The following is a 20,587-nucleotide window of genomic DNA, read 5'->3' as shown; positions in this document are numbered from 1 at the left end:
GCCATTTCTCTAACAGAGGGACAAATTAACCATCTTGAGAAATCCCTTCCTTATCCGGCGCAAAATGAATAAATATGGCAACCTAACCCCTAAATTAAATACATAAAATGTCAGAAATAGTACATTGTACAACTAGTGGCGAAAGTGTGATTTTTCGAGAGTGAAGTTTGCGGCTCGAGCGTAGCGAGAGCAGCAATCACTCTCGAAAAATCATTCTTTCACCACGAGTTGTGCACTACGTTTTCTCCAACGCCTTGCGAGGAAAGGTTTCTTCGTGAGTTTCGTATAATTTTAATTTAAAATGTTTTTATGTTTAATATAATAAAAGACGAATGTTTTGAGTGGGGAAGAAGTTAGATACAAAATAAATCTCGGTCAAAGAACAAGAAAAAAGAATAAATTCATGATTTACTTTCGCCACGCCAAATTTACTTTCGCCACGCTAAAAATTACTTTCGCCACGCTGAATTTACTTTCGCCACGCCAAATTTTACTTTCGCCACGCTCTTCAGAGCAGTTGAGAAAAGTTCTACTTTCGCCACACTTTTCTACCAAGAAAAGTACTCCTTTCAGAGCAAGTGTTGGAGAAAATAATTTCGCGCGCATGAAATCGTACACATTTTCTGCGCAACTTTTAACCCTCAGATATAATGGGAGAGAATATACAAGTAGATTTCCATTATCAATTCAAAATTTATTTTAGAAGGACTATTTAACTCTCTTCATAAGCAAAGGAAACATACACTTTTTGAACCTCTGAATTTGACTCTCCAGTTTTCTCAGTGTAGGTAGTTTTTAACATTTTTGGTTAACATACTGGATCTACTATTTTTAATTTTTTAAATCTAATATCAGATTTGGAATTACCCACCCTAAAAATGAGGTCAAACAATTACACTGAAAAAATTTAGGGAGTTGACGTTTACGGGAGTTGGGAGTGAAATTTTTCGAGTTAAAAATCAACTCCAGAAGGGATTTAATTTAATAACTTCTTATTTTTACTGTGTAAATTTCTACTCCCTTCGTTTTAACTTTCAAATGGGTGCGACTTTTATGGAATCTCCTGGGGAGTTAAAATTTGACTCCCTTTTTTTACAGTGTAAAAAAACCAAAAAATACACAAAATTTTTTAAGAATAGTTTGAATTGTGATTGGGAAAATGCCCGAAGTCTACAAATTTAAACTTTTTTTTAATTTTGTTACTGGAGTGGTTTACAATTTACTTTTGTCGGTTGAAAACGATCCAGGGTATTAAAATTTTCTAGGACATCAAGATTTTGAAAAAAGTGGGGGTAAATGACAAAAAGAACGTTTTTTTGGGGAATTTCAAAATACTTTTTCCTTTTAATCTGACGTGACAGTGACTTTTACGCGAACTTAAATTGAAGCTTGAAACGTGTACTTTAATACCCATATGCGCAAGACCAAAAAATAGAGGATTTTGAAAAAAGTGGGGGTAAAGACCCAAAAAGATAAAAAATTTGGTAATTTTTTATATCTGAGTGATTTTTAAAGTATTTTTGTCCTCTGAACACGATCCTGGGTTTAAAAAATGCCTGGTACATCAGGATTTTGAGAAAAGTGGGGGAAAGAGTCAAAAAGATAAAAAATTTGTTAATTTTCGATATCGGAGTATAGTTATTTCAACATCTAAAAATTATTTTCATTCAAAATTTTGATGCCACGCATAAAGAAGAAAAGGACAATTTTTTAAAAATATTTTATTTAAAACAACAGGAAACAAATCTGGTTTTTTTATTTTACTAATAATTTATTGTCAAGTTTCAAATAAGAAAGGAAAAAATAATTAATGAGATTAAATATGTGCTTGTTATTTTGTGATGCGTAATTCAAAATGAGTTATAATTTTTTACAAATTACTTTGTTTCTTATATATACAAAGAAAAATCCGCTCACGCTTGAATTAAATCATTTCTTTTCTATCTATTAAAAACGTAAAATTCTTAAAAGAAAGAAAAATGTTAACATTTAATTATGAAATTTTAATCAAACATTTGCCAATTTTCTGACTTTGAGCTAATAATTACAAAATTGGTCTTCATTAAAATCATGTAATTGGAAAGTTTAATTCCCGTTAATTAACTATAATAAAATTTAAAGCAGATATTGTTGAATTATCGAATTTCCTTTTTTGTGCATAGTATTTAGACGTAAATTTTTGATTGTCATGAAAATATAACAGTGAATTATAAACTGATTACAATAATATAACATGTAATCAATTTAAAATCATTTAGTCTCATTAAATGAAGATGGATTTTGAAGAATTTATTTGTTATTGTTTAATTCTGCGTTAATATTCGTATATTTTTTCCCCTATTATTCTTTTTTTTATTTTTATAAATTTTTCCTACGTATTTTATTTATTTAAATGATATTTATTTATTCTTAATATTCTTATTTGCATTCGTATTTTGCATATTTCGTTTAAATTTTGATTTTTAATTTTCATTTTTGATTCTACTTTTAAATTTAATTATAAATTTTAATTTTTCATATTGAATTTTAATTGCAATTTTTAATACTAATTTTTAATTTTAGCTATTAATTATTAATTTTAATATTGATTTTGTCTTTCCATTTTTAATTATATTTTTAATGTTAATTATAAAATTTAATTTCAATTTTCTATACTAATTTTTAATTTTAATTATTGACTTTAATTTTTTATTTCAATTTTTGATTTTAAATCTTAATTTTACATCATTTTTTATTAATTTAATATTATAGTTTTTCTTGTATAGAACAAAGAAATTTTGCCTAAATTTTCAGTTGCTTCGATTTTCAGAAATATTGTTTTAATTTTATGAGTCACAACAATGTGCATTTGTGCAGTAGGAAGACATTAAAAATTGATCGGAGTGCAAAAAAAAGACAGCGGAAGGTTATTTTAAACAATTTTTATACGATTCTATTATGAAAGAGACCTTTAAAAATAATGAGTCATCGCCCACATGGTTTCAATAGAAAAAAAAGCAAACAAACTATTTTATCGCATATTATCTTCTGCGCATATGTTTGTCAAAAGTCTGACTAATGTCAATAATAACAGTAGATTTTTCTTTTTCCAACAAAAGAGATGCTTTTTTGCTAAATTGAAAAAAATTAAACGGTGGGAAAAAAAGCATTTTCCACCTAAGAAAAACTACAGCAAAACAAAAATTCTTAAAAGGCAATAACAAAAAAAGAAAAAAACAGTTTTTTCTAAATTATTTTTTTTGTAATGTATAATAATAAATGAATAATAGATATTAATTAATAATTTATTATTATTTATTATTAATATTAATATACTTTTTTTGAAAGTAATTCTATGGGTAGAGCTGTTGGAAGAATTTACGAAAGAAAATAAAGTTTTCCACCGAAGATGCTTGAGAAGATACTTTTATACCATGTCACTTTTACAAACAAAATTTCATATCTATTATAAATTTTTCTTCTATTTGCTATATATTCAGAATTAATTATTTGACATGAAAACATTTCCCATTTACATTAAAATAATAAAATAAAAATATGTATATTACCTATCCCAGTAAGTGTGATGAAACCTTTACTTTTTTGAATACTAAAGAATACTAAGATACTAAAAAATATACTTTCGCATCATCATCATCATTTTTTTCTTCACAATATATTTAATAGTGAACAATATTTTTTAATGTTTGTTTATGCACAAGCGGCGTTTTATTAAACATATTTTTTTTTTAAATTGAATATCTTTATTGTCGGTAAAATCTTTTAACAGTAATTTCTGAAAGTCTAATACGATATAGAGAAATATGTATGACGTCAATTCCGCACAGTTCAAATGTTTATTGAATAAGCCGAAAAGAAAAAAAATGTGAAGTTCTTCTCATGAACACGTGAATTAAGAAGTAATAAATTAATGAACAAATAATTCGTGACAATTCTTAAAGACAAAGTTAAATTTTCAATGAGAAGTAAAACATTTTAATTGTCACTTTTAATTGTAGTACAATGCAAGTTTGTCACGTAGGCAAAATAATTTGTTTTAATTAAAACATTAATTTTTTTAAATAAAATATTTGGGAAAATAAAAAAAAATATGTTAATTAATTAACAACAAAAAGTTACTAAGTACTATTAATTAAAATTCTAATATTAATAATAATAATAAAAATAATATCAATAAGAAAAAAAAAATGCAGAACTGTAAAAGTAAATTTCTCAATATGGAAAAACTTTGTTTATTTAAATATTTACAGAGAACTAAATAATAATTCTAGAAAAATCAGTACACATATGTATACATCACTTCCGTTTTAAGAAAATAAAAGAAAAACATTTTGCTTCCTGGTATTTTTTATTTCATGTAAATTCAAAGATTAAGAAAGAAAAATTTTTCGGAATGCACCATAAAAAATAATATAATGTAAAATAATTGATAATTTGATAATGACGTAATTATAATGTATGTACACACAATTATATAATATATTCCATGTATTTCCATTAAAATAATCGCATAATTAGCAATTAATTTAATCTTTTATAATTATTATCAGTCACATGCTTTTTTCGGACGTAATAAAAATTTATAAATTGTTTGCCACAACTTTAATGAACCGAAAAACAAAATATTGAGTAAAAGAGAGTAAAAAAAAAGAAAAGAAATTATCTTTATTGAGAGACCGACAAATATTTGCGATACATTCAATCTTTTAACCATATGAAACAAAAACAAATTGAATTCACAATAAATTAAAAAGATTATACAAAACTGGTATTTGGAGAATATCAGTTCTTTTCTTGTTAATTTATTCAATTTTGATCTTTTTTTGAAAAATAAGATTTTTATTTTATTTTCACTTCATTTTTTGTTCTTAAATTAAATGATTTAATTATCAATTAAGTAATTAATTATATAAAATTAATTAAACATTTTATTCATAACATAATATATATATACCTAATTTTATTGAAAAAAATTCTTTGTTTCTTTAGTACTTTTTTTGGAGCGCGTCCCACTTATAAAAATATTATTAAGTTTTCTAAATAAATAAAAAATAAATTAATCTAATAGTAAATAATTATGTAACCAATAAATTAATAAAAAAATAATAAATAAATAGTAAATAAATAATAATACTTTAAAATAAATATAAATTTCCAAATAAATAATTAACTATATTATTAGTAATAATACTTATTTTCAATATTAATTTTTTTATTGATAATAAGTATAATTATTACGTTCTTTTTTATTTCATCTATATGCATATAAAAGAAAGCTAAAACTTTTTGACATTATTTGACAAATATTGATAAGTGAAATAATCAACATAAAGTTTTCACAAATCATTGATAATCACGAGACATTGTTATAGGCAAAATGTTGCAGAACGTGACAATTGTAATTGAAAAAGATAAGGTTGTTTGTCTTCAAATTCAACGTTAAGCCCCGTCTGGGGAATTCGGGCAAACATGCAATCCCTGACTAAGAGTCACGTGCTGACACCACGAGAGAGATAGATTTATTGATGGGCATGATAGATCCGCAACAATGTTGAATACATTATGTGTGCGTATTTTGTATAATATGTATCTATATAATAAAAAAATCCATAAAATCTGACATATTTTTTTATCATTTTTCATTTTTAATGAACTTATCAAAATTCACCGCGCAAATATAAATTTCAATATATTGTAATGTATATAAATTATCGAAACGTGGTAAAAAACATAAATTCTATAAATTGACATTTTTATTATTTTATCTTTTATGTATTATTATAAATAATAATAATAATAATAATAATAATAATAATAATAATAATAATAATAATAATAATAATAATAATAATAATAATAATAATAATAATAATAATAATAATAATAATAATAATGTTAGTATTAATATCAAAGGTGGAAGAAATTAGTAATCTAATAAAAAAGATACATGGTATTATTATTATTATTATTACTATTATTCATAATAATTATCATTATTTAGTTGTTATATAATTATTAAATAATAAACAAATAGAATTTATTGTCAGAAAATAAAAGTAAATAAATAAATAAAGAAGTAAGAATTCTTTCATAAATTTATGGTGACTTTTTTATTAAAGTATGTATTTTGATATGTATTTTAATATGTGAAAATTGAGGAAAATTTTTTGTATTTCACATTTTATATTATGTATATATATATATATATATATATGTATATATATATATATATATATACAGACGTGATGTCATTTTCGTTTAAATGACTGCAATTATGGTGTGCACGCAATTACGAAAGATTCCCATCTCATTGCATACACACAAAAGTATAGAACAATGTTTTTCACCTGAGTTGGAAAATCTCCTCTTAATATGGGCAATTATTTTCCTATTTTCCAAAAAGCAACCATTTAAAATGCATACACAAAAAGCGAACAGCAACAGTAGAGGATTCTTTTTTTTTGTTATAGAACATAATGTTAATTCAAAAAAAAAAAAAAAATTAGATTTTGTTTAAAAATTGTCAAATTGTCTACATGTGCTTTTAATTGAAATTTTATATTCAAAGTTTCTTTTTCAAAAGGAGCGGAATTTTTGGTTATTTTTATTAAACTGATGGTTTTTTACCGAAACAAAATTAAAAATATGTTTTTATTTTTATTTAGTCGAAAGTAAATTTCGATTTGTTTGAATTGAAGAATGTGAAAATTATTGGTAGGAGTGGTAAATAAAGGGGAGAAAGTTCTTTTGAATCGTAAAAAAATTCAGAGTGTATCGTAGATAAGTGGATGTGTTCCTGATTGGTAAGCGTTTGGGGTCGCGTGTTCGATTCACGACACTCGTGAATTTTTCGCTTCGTTAATAAAAAGGGTTTTTAAATTCACAATGTAAGTATCAGTAATAAAATATTGATAGGGGAGAGTGGGGCAAACCGGCCCGGTGTCAATATCGCCGAAATGGCGAAATTGTCAAAAGTGCTATTTAGAAATTTGAAACAACCATGTGTAGTATACCTTATTTTTTCAATTTGACATTTTTTACTTTTGTTTGTGCAACGCTGGGAGCAAAAGATTTTTTTTAGTTTTTTTCTACACTTTTACGAATCTTTTCTTAAGGAAATTCTGAGGAAATCGTGTAATATTTCCAAATATTAGGTCTTAGGTTTTGAAGGTACACACCTCAGGAATATTTACCACCAAAAACTTTTATGAATTGCCTGTGGGTCAAACTGGCCAGTTTTCGGTGGGACAAACTGGCCATAGGATATTTTCATTGTATCAGAACTTCACGAAAATTATTATTAATTAAAATGTTTTTTTCATTAAAATATTTACTTTCAATGAAAAATAATTATCTTCCAATGAGAATTAGACCCTTTAATATTGTTTCCCTGATAATTTCAAACATTTTTGTTTTTTTATTAAAACAAATTATTTATTTAATTAAAATTCAATCCTGTATTATTATTTACATTATTAAAACCATTGTTCACATGATTCTTTATGTTTGTTGTTATTGTAGATTATACAAATTCAATATTTTAGATAAAAAACCCAACTGACCGGTTTACCCCAGGGGGTGGGGATAACCGGCCAGTTTGCAAATTTTTTTAAAGTTAACACAGCAACTAAACAATAAAAGGTAAAGTATACGTGCCTCTGGGAAAAAGTTGCGCAATTAAATAATCCTTCAAACAAGCCATCGAAAAATGAAATCGGTTGATTCGTTTAGTCACAAGAGTAAAAAAAGCGTAGGTATGGCCGGTTTGACCCACTCTCCCCTAGTAATAATTTATTACGTAGAATTAATTAATTTATTATGCAGTATTAATTAATTTACTAAGTAGTAAAACAAAAAATAATAAAGGTGCGAATTAATAAAAAATAGTAAATAGTGAAATAAAAATATAAATATGTTAATAAAAAATTTTAGACAGTTAAACAAAACAAATAGAAAACTAATTATATATAGAAAAACAAAATAATAAATAGAAAATAATAAAAAACAGTAAATAGTAAAACAGAAAATATGAAAATAGTATATATGAGCAATTCCACGAGAAGTGATCCAGGTAAAAAAAAATTTTCTCCAATCGTGCCTATACTTGGGACTTTTGAAGTAGGTAAGTACTAATACATAGTAATTTATGGTGAAAATATTTTTTTATTTAGTCCAATATTTTCCGAGGGGCAGGGAGTGAAAGTTTTGGGGTTTTACGGTACAATACTTATTTTGGTAATTTTGTACTATTAAACAATTGAATAAAAAAATTTGTCAATGTTGAGTTTCGATAAGGACATATAGATGAAAAAGTGGACCTAGAATGTTTAAACACACTGAAAAATGAGTTTTCTATTGACCGAAGCGCAAAACCGGGTCGCGCGGCAGTCCGCAGCGTTCCGGTCAGAAGAAAACTCATTTTTTCAGTGTGTTTAAACATTCTAGGTCCACTTTTTCATCTATATGTCCTTATAGAGAAAAACCTCAGCTTTAGTTTAAGAAAAAATTGTATCCTTCCCCCTCAAACAGTCAAATTTGTTTTTAATTTTGATTTTTTTTAAGTAAAATTTTTTTTTTTAAATGCTTACTTCCAATTGAAAGAGCATGAAAAAATCCATCGAAACTGAACATTGACAAATTTTTTTATTTAATTGTTTAAGAGCAAAAATTTATCAAAATAAGCATTGTACCGTAAACCCATTGATCACTTCACATGGAATATGTATAATAAATAGTAAATAAATGTAAAACTAAAAATATAAATAATAAAATAATAATTTCAACCATTTTCTCCAAAATAATTAAAATACAAACAAATCTCGTTCCTTCTAATCCACAATTCCAGAAAAAGAATAAAGTAGAAAATGTTTAAACTTTAAAGATTCATTATCACGATGAGCAGTTTTTCAAATTGTCAGCAAGTAGTGCGAAAAAATTTCTCTCTCCCTCTTTTTATATATAAAATTGTCACTCTTTTGCAATGCAATGGAACATTAGGAGCCAGCATCCAATCAGATGGCGCCCCAGTGTCGCAAGGATTTTCTCCACCATTGTTTCTCGCTCGCATTTGTGATTATCACACTCTCATCCCCCTGCATTTTCTTTGTGGCTTTCTCTCGCGTAAAAGTGTGCAAAAATCGTGACACCCATACGATTATCTTACATTAGCTGTATATAGCAAGAATCCTGCGGTGTTTTTAAAACCAGAAAAAAGAGAAAGAAAAAAAAGACTGCAGATGAAAGAGAGATGCAAGTGAAATGCAAAACTTCCGGTATAAGCACAGCCAAATTGCTACATAGGCAAATGAATAACGGATGTTGGAGAAAGAAGGGGAGGGAGGTAATGTAACCAGACAGGCGGAAAAGAAGTATATAAGATTAATATTACTATGAATTCAGGATACATGAACTAAAACTGGTATTTCCGTTGAGTAAAGACGTTCAAAAGTTTACCCTACATCCCCTTTCTCTCTCTCTCTCTCTCTCTCTCTCTCTCGACCGTCCATTTAATAAACCAATCCCATTTATTCTTCCCCTTTCCCCATTCCTCATTTCACCCTTACTTTTCCACTATTCAATGTATAATGTGCATCTAGGAAAATTTATTGCGAACAAATAACAACTTATTTCAACATAAATTGAACAAATTTGATTGTAATTTTTGTCACGTCATAATTTCATAAAAATATTTTACTGTCGCAATTTGTAACTGCGCGCGAGAAAGAGAAATCGTTGCTTTATGTATTTTATTTTCTATCGCATTTAGAAATTAAAAAAAATTGTTCACCATTTTTTTTCTAAGCAGCTATTATTATTATCTACAGTGAAACCTGTCGAAATGCAACTGGATTTTTTAAATTTTATTACAGTAAGCAATCTTTAAAAAATTGTTTTATAATTTAATTTGGTAGTATTTTTACAATATTCTAAGACTAAGTGAAAATAATTCTTTTGATTGACATTTTTGAATCCAAAAAATTTTTTTAAATAAAGTTGCTTTCTGACAGGTTCGACTGTACTACATTTAATTTTTTTTACATTATTCACATCTGTATTTTTTGTAGTACTTTTTTTATTTATTAATTATGTAAAACTAACTTTCAGTTAAGAATAAAATTTTTACTATTAATTATAATTACCTTACTATTATTTAATAAAATAATAATAATAATAATAATAATAATAATAATAATAATAATAATAATAATTTTAATACTATTTAGAAGTCACTAACCCTTTATACCCCGTTCACTTGATCTCATTTGCGGGCGAGTTTTATTGACATCTGCCGAACGTTTGAAAAACTAAATTGGCGCGAAATTCAAATTAAATAAAAAAAATTAACTAAAATTAACTCTCAGGACAATTTTTAGTTTCAGTAATTCTTTTTGATAGTATTTTTTGACAGAATTTTTTGTTTGACAGTAATTTTAGTTTAAGTATATTTTTGGTTTATATATTTTTTGTTTAATAGTATTTTTCCTTGGCACACGGAAAAAAATTTCCTGTGAAAATTACAAGATTTCCTGTGCCATCTATGAACGGCGGTTGTAGTATCCACAAACGGCTGAGTTTGGGAAATACACAAACCAGAATGAGTCTTGTCACAAACTTCAGTTTATGATTCAACACCTTAAACAGTCACGCAGCAGACGACAAGCAGACGTTCACTTGAATTTTTTTGCGCATGCGTGGATTTCTTGGTGTTATTACAGATTGGTTTGTGGTACACACAAACCAGCTTGTTGGAAACACAAAACTCGCCTGCATAAAGCACAACTTAACCTATTTGTATATTTTACGAAAAAGTTTGTGTTTTCTATAAGAAATTTTTTTCCGTGCAGCATTTTATATTATACAGTCGAAACTGTCGGAATGCAACTCTACTTATAAATTTTTTTTTGCATTTAAAAATGTCAAACAAGAATTATTTTTACTTAGTTCCAGAATATTGTAAAAATATTACAAAATTAAATTATAAAACAATTTTTAATACTGTAGGGGAAACTAGGTGCGGTTGAATATCTCAAAAACAGTGAACTATTGAGATGGGGTTCCAAAGGGAAAAATGTTTAGTTTTTATGTACGAACTTGCTGCAATATGTTTAAAAATTATATGCAAGCTTTACAAGTAAAAATATAGGCATATTGGTTTCTATAGGCCAAAAGTAAATATTTCTCTGCTTGATATTTTTTAAATAATTGATAGACCTTTATACTTAACAAAGTAAATTTTTGAATATCAATTCTATGGGGATTAAGCTTTAACAAACTGCCTTGGTTGTTCACATTTAATATATACTTCTCTAATAAAGTGATTTATTGTAAAAAATGTACCTTATGTGCAGTTGTTACAAGTAATGATGAGAACGGATATTTTTTCCAAAATTCAGTAGATTCGTTTGAAATGTAAAATATTTGTCAAAAATGTAATCATACTCTTTTTTTATGAAAAATCTTAGGTTTTTTCTAAATTCGACTTTAAAATTAATAAAAAAAAAACTTTTTTAATTTTTTTTTATTTCGAAACAATATTAGTGCTGCTATCTCTATGGAACTGTCACCTACTATTACGTTGAGATAAAAATTATGATTAATTAATAAAAATTGTTATAAAAATTATTTGTCTTCAATTTATAAATGTTATAGATGATTCTTGGAATTGTGTTGTTACAATTTACACGCTATCACTCAAATGTTTCTAGTTAATTAAATAATAGGTAGATATATAGAGCTAAATCAGTTATGGACTTTAAATCTAGATAATATACCTTTGATTAAACTGTATGACCAAACAAATTGGAGTTCAACTCTAATCCTTGTAAACTGATTTTATCAAAATTGTAACAACTGCACCTAGTCTCCCATAATATTTAAAAAATGGAGTTGCATTCCGACAGGTTTCACTGTACAGTATTTTTGGTTTGTTAGTATTATTTCCTAGACATTCTTTTTTTCCTCGAAGCTATTTAAGATTTTTAATATTACTATACCACTATTATTTTTTCTACTAGTTTAATTTAGTATTTTTTGTTTTTCATTTACATTTTTTAACAATAATTTAATATCATTTTTCTTTCCTTATAGCAAATAAATGTAGAGCTTTATTTTATTTTTCATAAATATTGTCACGTTGTAATAATTTAACATTTATAATAAACTAGATGCAAATCATAAGAATACAGAGAATTGATTCTATGCAATTGTTATCTATTTTAAAAATGCATTATACTATTTCCTCTACAGATAAAAATATATAATTTTTTCAACGTCATATGTATAATCGATAAATAAAACTTTTTCCTGTCCGTATAAATTTGTTTACAATTCTTAACGCTTTATAAAAAAATAGAGGATCAAGTATAAAAGTATAAGTATATCCCGTGTAGAAATTGACATATTTAGGCCATAACATGGCAATTTCTACACGGGAGTATAAGGTCCAACCTTGACTATATTTTTTTTGAACTGTTTATAACTTTCTTAATTTTAGACCAATCATCATATCAATTTATTGTGTTCAGCAAAAGTGTCCTTCTTTTGCAGATCTTATCAACAATATAACTCAATTACCTAAACTCCTTTTTAAAAAAAGTTATAGACAATGTTCAAAATGTGGTCCATCCCCGACTATGTTCTTCTATTATTAACAATTATTTCTTTTTGGTTATTATTTATTATAAACTTTAAATTATTACTACTTATTATTTATTATTAAATTAATTAATTATTATTTGTTAACTAAATATTATAGTATTAATTATATTATTTATTAGTCACTATTACTTATTATTTAGGTATCATACCTATTATTATTACTTTTCAAATTTAAGGTATAAATTATTATTAAGTAAGGTATGTATACCTTTAATTTTTTTATTAATAATTATTTATTTCTATTTATTATTTGTTATTGTTATTTATTATTAACTATAATTTATGAATTTTCATTAATTTAGTAATTCATTTATTTTTATTTATATTTACCTAATAACCAAAAGTTAATATAAAATCACTCGAATAATTTTTTGCACTTTAAAAAAATAAAATAAATCATTGTTTCGTTAAAAAAAATATTCATCACTTGGAATTTGAATTATCGAAAGTACATAATAATTAATCAATCTTCATTTTCTTGATTTTCGAATTAAGAATAAAAATAGTTGTCGTGTGCCTGAACTCTTGTGTGAAAATCACATGATTACAATAAGCACTATGTAAATAGTATATATAAATATATTGTCTTCAAAGTCAAATGTGTTACACTGAAAGAATTTTGGGCAGGCTGCAGGCTTTACATGAGTGCCGCTAGAGCTCGCTGCCTCAAGCTCGCAGTTAGCGAGCTCGCAGTTAACCTCAAAAAGGCGAGAATCTACTCCCGAAAGGTAAGCAGCAACTCCTCAGGGGCAGCTGCTCACCTTTCGGGAGTAGATGCTCGCTTTTTTGAGGTGAGCTGCGAGCCCTGTGCAAGGGGCACTAATTTCGGACATGAAAAGCCAGCAGCCTGCCTAAAATTCTTTCAGTGTATAACAACAGTTATTCTGAACAATAACCCGTGCAGAAAATGCCCCACTTTGCCCTATTTAAAACAGGGTTCTGGTCGGGGCCTCGACAGTTTTCCCTATTAAATTTTTTTTTTTTAATAAAGTTTTTAGAATTCCTTTTTGTTGTAGAAGCTATTAACAATGAAAGGCAATCATTATTTTAGTTATTTAATAATTTTTTTATTTTAGGGGTTTGACTAGAATTCCTAGCCAGAACCCCAGGTAGGGTGTTCATTAGATGTTAGATAGGGTACTGATCAGGGCCTCGACAGTTTTCCTTGTTTAAATAAAGTGTAAAAAAGTAAATCTCTAAAATTACTTTTAATAAAAAATAATGAACAATTGAAGAATACAATTAAAGGGAGTAATTATACTATCGTTTTAATAATTTTTTTATTTTGTGGGTTTGACCAGAATTTCTGGCTAAAACCCCAAGTGAGGTGTTCACTAGATATTAAATAGGGCTCTGATCAAGGCCTCGACAGTTTTCCTCGTTTGAATAAAGTATAAATGAATTAAGTTTTTTAAATTAGTTCCCATAATAAAATTATAAACAATTGAAGAAATTAATTAAACGGAGTAATTATACTACATTTTTAAGAATTTTTTTATCTTATGGGTTTGACCAGAAATTCTGGCCAAAACCCTAAGTGGGGTGTTCACTAGATATGAAATAGGGCTCTGATCAGGGCCTCGACAGTTTTCCTCGTTTTAAAAGCATGTAAATAAATTTAATTTTTTAAAATTAACTTTTTTAAAACAGTTATTTAAGTTAAAAAAGCGTTTTCTTTTAAAACACTTTACAAAATAATTATGGTAATATATTTAAAAAACGAAAATACATATAATTTTTTTTTCTTTAAGTACAATATTGTAATAAAGTTTATTTATTAATAATAACAACTAAATTATAAATAACGAATAATAATAGTCATTAAATAATTAATTATTATACATTTATTTAAAAATAAAAATTATGAATTTAAAACATAATAATTAATAAACAATTATTAATAAATTATACTTAATGAATTTTAATAATTATTAATTTATAGGATGAATTTATCATTTGGTTTGTGTATATATAAATATATATATATATATATATATTATTTTAATAATAATAATTATTTTATATTATATTAGCTTAAAGTGAGAAAATGATTCGGAGAGATTGTTAAATTTAACACCTTCAATATTTAATAACTATTTTTTAAACATAATTAATAAATTTGGATAAAATATTTATTAAATAAATATTAATTATTACTTATACATTTGAAAACAAAAATTATAACCTTTATTAATATTATAAAATTAAGGAGGCAGAAAGGAGCGACAACCTCCAAAAGAAAAATGAATTAATCATAAAACCAAAAATTGTATTTTTCAAAAATTTTTAAGTTTTTCTATTCTTGAAATTATATTATTTTTATCATTTTCTGTTACGTATGAAATCGTAACGATTTTTAATTTTTTTATTAATTAAAAATTATTTATATTATATAGCTTCATAAAAATTGGGAATCTTGTAATTAGGTTAAGTACACATAATCACAAACCTTAAAGGACAGACAAAGCAACTCAGCATTGATACAAGATTATTAATTTTAATTCTATAAAATTAGTAACCCTTATTAAATTTCTTTGGTTTCATTAGTATTTGGATATTGAAATTATATAGAATTATTACAAAAGTCACGGACAACACCCATATTTCGAAATAAAATTTATTAATTTTGAAAGAGTCATTTTCCAATGAAAGACTCTAAATGTATTGGTTTAAATACAAAGAAAAGTAAAATACATATTAAAGGTATAGTGGATTTAGATCATTGAACAAGTGTTGGCCAACTTATGGAATTTGCAAGCTTGTGAAAAGCTTGCCTGGCAACAAATAAGTTCAATGAGCTGTGTGCAACAGCCTCCCCACTATTAGCGTTGTTATGAAATTTCAAGGTGTGATCCGTGATTTCGATCGATTTAACGATCGAGTTTGACTTGGTTCCTCCCGCAACAAAGTTGTGTATATTTACTTTGTTGTTCGCGGGAATTGAGAGTTTTTTTTGATTATATAAAATAATATATATATATTTTGTGAAGTTTCTTGAGATATTTCCATTTTTTTTAACTGATATTTCGAGTTTGTTTTATGCATTATTTGATAAAATTCAATTTGTATTAAAGGTGATTAATTAAAGAGATACGCGGAATTAAAATAGAAGTAAAAGAGATCAATTGAATAAAATTTAAGTACGGTGACCCCGATTCTTAAATATTTGTTCAATCATACAAAATCAGTGAATATAGAAAAAGGAATTTATTTTTCATTGTGGAATTTTCAAATAATATAAATATATAAAAAGTGATATCTAAATAAGAAGGCGACCAAGGAAATAAATTGGAATATTGAAATATTAATCACAAACAGGTGTATACTAAACGTTTCACCAGAGGAAGTAAACGGATACTTTTCTGAAATAAGTTAAACGTAATAAAATTGTTCTGGTGAGTTGAATTAATACTGTCCAACATACTACACACTCTATACAACTACACAGTCATCTTGATTTGCTTGATATTGCGCATAAAAAATAGATTATCATTATTAATTTGTAATTAATAATAAACATATACAATCGGGAATGTCAGTCTGTTTAAGATAATATACAATATTTTTATAATAAACCATATATTATTTTAACTGTATGGAAAGCTGTTTTATTGCAATCTTACACCTGTTACAATATACCTTTTTATTTACATTCGTATAAATACCGTCTAACCGGAGCCATTGAATAATAGTGGACTTAAGAAAAGGATCCACTACCTCGAAATATTTTTATTCCGAAGGGCAATACGTTTACTTTGAGATATTTGATTATTGATTTGTTTTGCTCTTTGATTTGAAGAAAGTAATCTTTCAATATATCAAAAGCGGAATTTGTTTGAAATAAGATTTATTAAATTATTAAATAAATAATTAAATTCATATCTAACATTTTCACTTTTAAATTAGTCAAAATGACTATAATACCTCATTATGTTATGTATAAATATGTTGTATATATATAATGAATATGTTCATTATGTTTCTAATATAATAATATTTTTAATTACAGTAATTTTATTGTAATTTCTTTTGAATAAAATTAGCCTCATAAAATAGGTCAATTTTAAGAAAAACTGACGAGGCCCTGACCAGTTTTTCCCTAAGTAGGGCATTGGTCGGGAACAGCGTCACACACTAGTCGGGCACTGGTCAGCTTCTCTACCCAGAGCCACACCAGAGATCGGGAAAACTGTCCAGTACCCTATCAGGCCCACATTTTAATTTCCGCACGGGAAAGACAATTATATTTATAATATTAATCTTCAGTTTTATATTACATATTTATTCTTTTTATTTATACACATACATATATTTAAATTTAAACACATACCCAGTGAGAAATTGCCAATAGACTTTAATCGGTCCAATATCGGTCCAATATTGGTTGCCGTGCTGGGCGCCGATTGACTCCCAATATTGGACCAATATGGGCTGATGCTTGGGATGTAACGGGTTCGCCAAGCATCGGTTGTTAATATTGGTCTAATATTGGCAACCAAGAGAAAAAAATTTTTTTAAATTAAATAGTAATAATAAAAAATTAATGTTTATAATTTTTGTTTAATATATTTATTTGTTTAATTATTTATTTTTAATAATTCATGTAAATAATAAATAATTTATTATTTATAAATTATAATTATTTAAAAATGCAGCAGCTATTAGAAAATAGCATTCTGCAAAAAAATTCTATCATTGAAAAATCAATGATAGGCGAGAGAAATCCGCGTCTTTAAATAGATTCGCAGATGATAGACAAGAGATATCCGCGTCATTAAACGGATTCGCAGATATACTCTGGTCTCGCGACGAATCTCTCGATACTTATATACACTGGAGTCGCCGTGTCAGTTGCGAGAACGGTTACAGCGTCCCTCTTGCGGCAGAGATAAGAATTGTCACGTAAACTGCGGGTATAATAAGGCGGTCGGTAAAGCGATTTAGCAGTTTACGTGACAATTCTTATCTCTGCCGCAAGAGGGACGCTGTAACCGTTCTCGCAACTGACACGGCGACTCCAGTGTATATAAGTATCGAGAGATTCGTCGCGAGACCAGAGTATAATAAGGCGGTCGGTAAAGCGATTTAGCAGTTTACGTGACAATTCTTATCTCTGCCGCAAGAGGGACGCTGTAACCGTTCTCGCAACTGACACGGCGACTCCAGTGTATATAAGTATCGAGAGATTCGTCGCGAGACCAGAGTATAATAAGGCGGTCGGTAAAGCGATTTAGCAGTTTACGTGACAATTCTTATCTCTGCCGCAAGAGGGACGCTGTAACCGTTCTCGCAACTGACACGGCGACTCCAGTGTATATAAGTATCGAGAGATTCGTCGCGAGACCAGAGTATATCTGCGAATCCGTTTAATGACGCGGATATCTCTTGTCTATCATCTGCGAATCTATTTAAAGACGCGGATTTCTCTCGCCTATCATTGATTTTTCAATGATAGAATTTTTTTGCAGAATGCTATTTTCTAATAGCTGCTGCATTTTTAAATTATTATAATTTATAAATAATAAATTATTTATTATTTACATGAATTATTAAAAATAAATAATTAAACAAATAAATATATTAAACAAAAAAATTATAAACATTAATTTTTTATTATTATTATCCTTAATATGAAACGAGTAGATATGCAAATTAGGTAAAGAGAGACAGTCTAATGTTGCTTATCCTCGAAAGAGAAAGAAAGCAATAGCGTTAGATTTTCTGCGTTATAAACAGAGACCGATTTATGTTATTTCTATTTGGAAAGAGGAAGAAAGCAATAGCGTTAGATTTTCTGCGTTATAAACAGGGACCGATTTATGTTATTTATTTAGAAAGAAGGAGACAGAAAGATATTTGAAAGATATATATATATATATATATATAAAATTTAAAGAGAAACGAAAGGTCTGCTCGAGTACCTGGCCTATTGTTTGAAGAGTTTCTTTCAACCAGTAGTCAGTCTATTGAGTGACCAGTCAGCAGAGAGAGAGAGAGAGTTGCATTGGTAGTCTATTTTATACTTGAGTATATATACACTGTAAAAAATTTAGGGAGTTAACGGACTCGGGAGTTTGGAGTGAAATTTTTCGAGTTAAAAATCAACTCCAAAATAGAGTTAATTTCTAACTCTCTTCATTCAACACCCGCGCGAGTTATTTTTTCATTAGGGAGTTAGCATTTGGGTGTGAAGTTTTAACTCTCTTTATTTAACTCCCCTGGCATTAACTCACCATTGGGTGCGACTTTTATAGAATCCCCTGGGGAGTTAAAATTTAAATCTCTTTTTTTACAGTGTAGTTATAGTTTATTAACAGATTTTTGCAGTATATAATACAGAAAAATAAAAGTGCAATGTGAAGAACACTTTTTTTCTCTTTTGAAAATAAAAAAAGACGAAAAAAATTTTTGTGATTAAAAATAAGAATAAGGAGGTAAGTTTTTAAAAATTGTGTAAAATACTACTTTTCAATGATATAAAATAATTTTTCTTTTTTGTAATTAAGAAATGCAAGTAATAAATTAACAACTTTTTTTTTTTTTTTTATTGTTTATACTCCTGCCCTATTGGCCTTACGCACTTCGACAAGAGTCCCCGAGAAATACTTTTTTTGGATTAAGCATAACCATTCTACTTATAAATTTTTTCTATATATTAACCTAATTTGCGTCTACAGCCGACTTTATTAGGAGTACTCGCATTACGCCTGGACCACCCGTCAATGGGTTTTCTCGCCAGAGAAGAGGGAAACTGTAGAAAACCTCTCTGAGTACAACCGGTTTATCGACAGTCGAGTTCTAATGGTGTGTACCGGACAATAATCGACGGTGCACATCATTATACCTCGACGTCAAACCTCCCGCTCAGATTGTCTCACGTGCCGGAAAAATACCAAGCCAAGTGGGCGCGAACCAAGGGTACTTATACCCTTGGTCCTTAAACGACCACCAACGCCAGGCATCTATCCGACTGAGCCAATCTGTCGGTTATAAATTAACAACTTTCCCGTCTAAGTCACTAACATTATCTACTTTTTCATCAATTAAACTTGTAAAGAAATTTAAATAACTTTCTAGAATTATTTTAAAACTGCTTGATCTCGTCCTTGAGTTTGCCTTGTTTTATTAAAAAATTAATATAATTTCAGAAATACTTAAGGGGTCGTTCATAAACTACGTCACACTCCTAGGGGTGGGGGGGTGACAAGCTGTGTGTGACGAAGTGTGGAAAATTTTCTTTTGTATGTAAAAAATGTGACGAAGGGGGGAGGGGGTCAAAATCAGTCCGAAAAAGCGTGACGTAGTTTGTGAACGACCCCTTACATGGTTTAATATTTTTTTAATAAATCTTAAACAAGTACCCAGTTTTTTATTATAAAAAAGTTTATGTTGTCTTAAACAAAAAAAGAATATTTTTTATTTCAGTTCAAAATTAGAGTCTTGATGGTAATAAACAGGTGCCATAATAATAAGGTGCCAGTTTCAGAATCATGTTTTTGACTTATTTTGAAAGTAATTTTGATTAGTGATTTTTAACTTCAAATTCTTAAAAATTGGTATAAAATTAAAGCTTAGAGTGACCATCTGTACTGTTAATTTCAAAGTATTTTTATAATAGTATTTAATGTTAAAATACTTAAATAAAACTAAAAATTAATTAAGGGGGGAACCACATTAGACGTCTGAAAAAATAGGTTTTTTCTTTTTTGCATAAATTGTTAGTTAAGGTATTCAAAAATAGGTTAACAAAGTTTTTAGAGCAAAATTCGAAGTCCTCGTTGTACTAGCGATGAACGGAGCGCGCTCCAGGTATATGTGGAACCAGCATTAGGAGAGCAGAAAGTCACGAAAAGAGGAATTATTAGCAAGTGAAAGGATTTATGAGGCATTCTACGTGAAATGTCCTAAGTTGAAATTTCAACTTCTTGAA

General features: G+C 27.4%; 1 protein-coding gene across 4 annotated transcripts in view; it reads right to left on the bottom strand.

Annotated features, from left to right (window-relative positions):
* Positions 1-20,587, bottom strand: part of LOC122498918 (sodium-coupled monocarboxylate transporter 1) — a 178,055-nt gene that overhangs the window by 31,685 nt on the left and 125,783 nt on the right. Inside the window, exon 2 of one of the 4 annotated variants that reach the window (XM_043606915.1) lies at positions 7,657-7,780. The exons of the other annotated variants lie outside the window; for them this stretch is intronic. Within the exon in view, the coding sequence (XP_043462850.1) occupies positions 7,657-7,702 (46 nt within the window). The 5' untranslated portion in view covers positions 7,703-7,780. The remainder of the gene's footprint in view (positions 1-7,656; positions 7,781-20,587) is intronic. 4 annotated transcript variants of the gene reach the window in all.

This window comes from Leptopilina heterotoma, unplaced genomic scaffold, assembly GCF_015476425.1.
Source record: "Leptopilina heterotoma isolate Lh14 unplaced genomic scaffold, ASM1547642v1 Lhet_161, whole genome shotgun sequence".
NCBI lineage: Eukaryota > Metazoa > Arthropoda > Insecta > Hymenoptera > Figitidae > Leptopilina > Leptopilina heterotoma.
The sequence above is the reverse complement of the archived record's forward strand: the minus strand, read 5'-3'. Positions and strand labels throughout refer to the sequence as shown.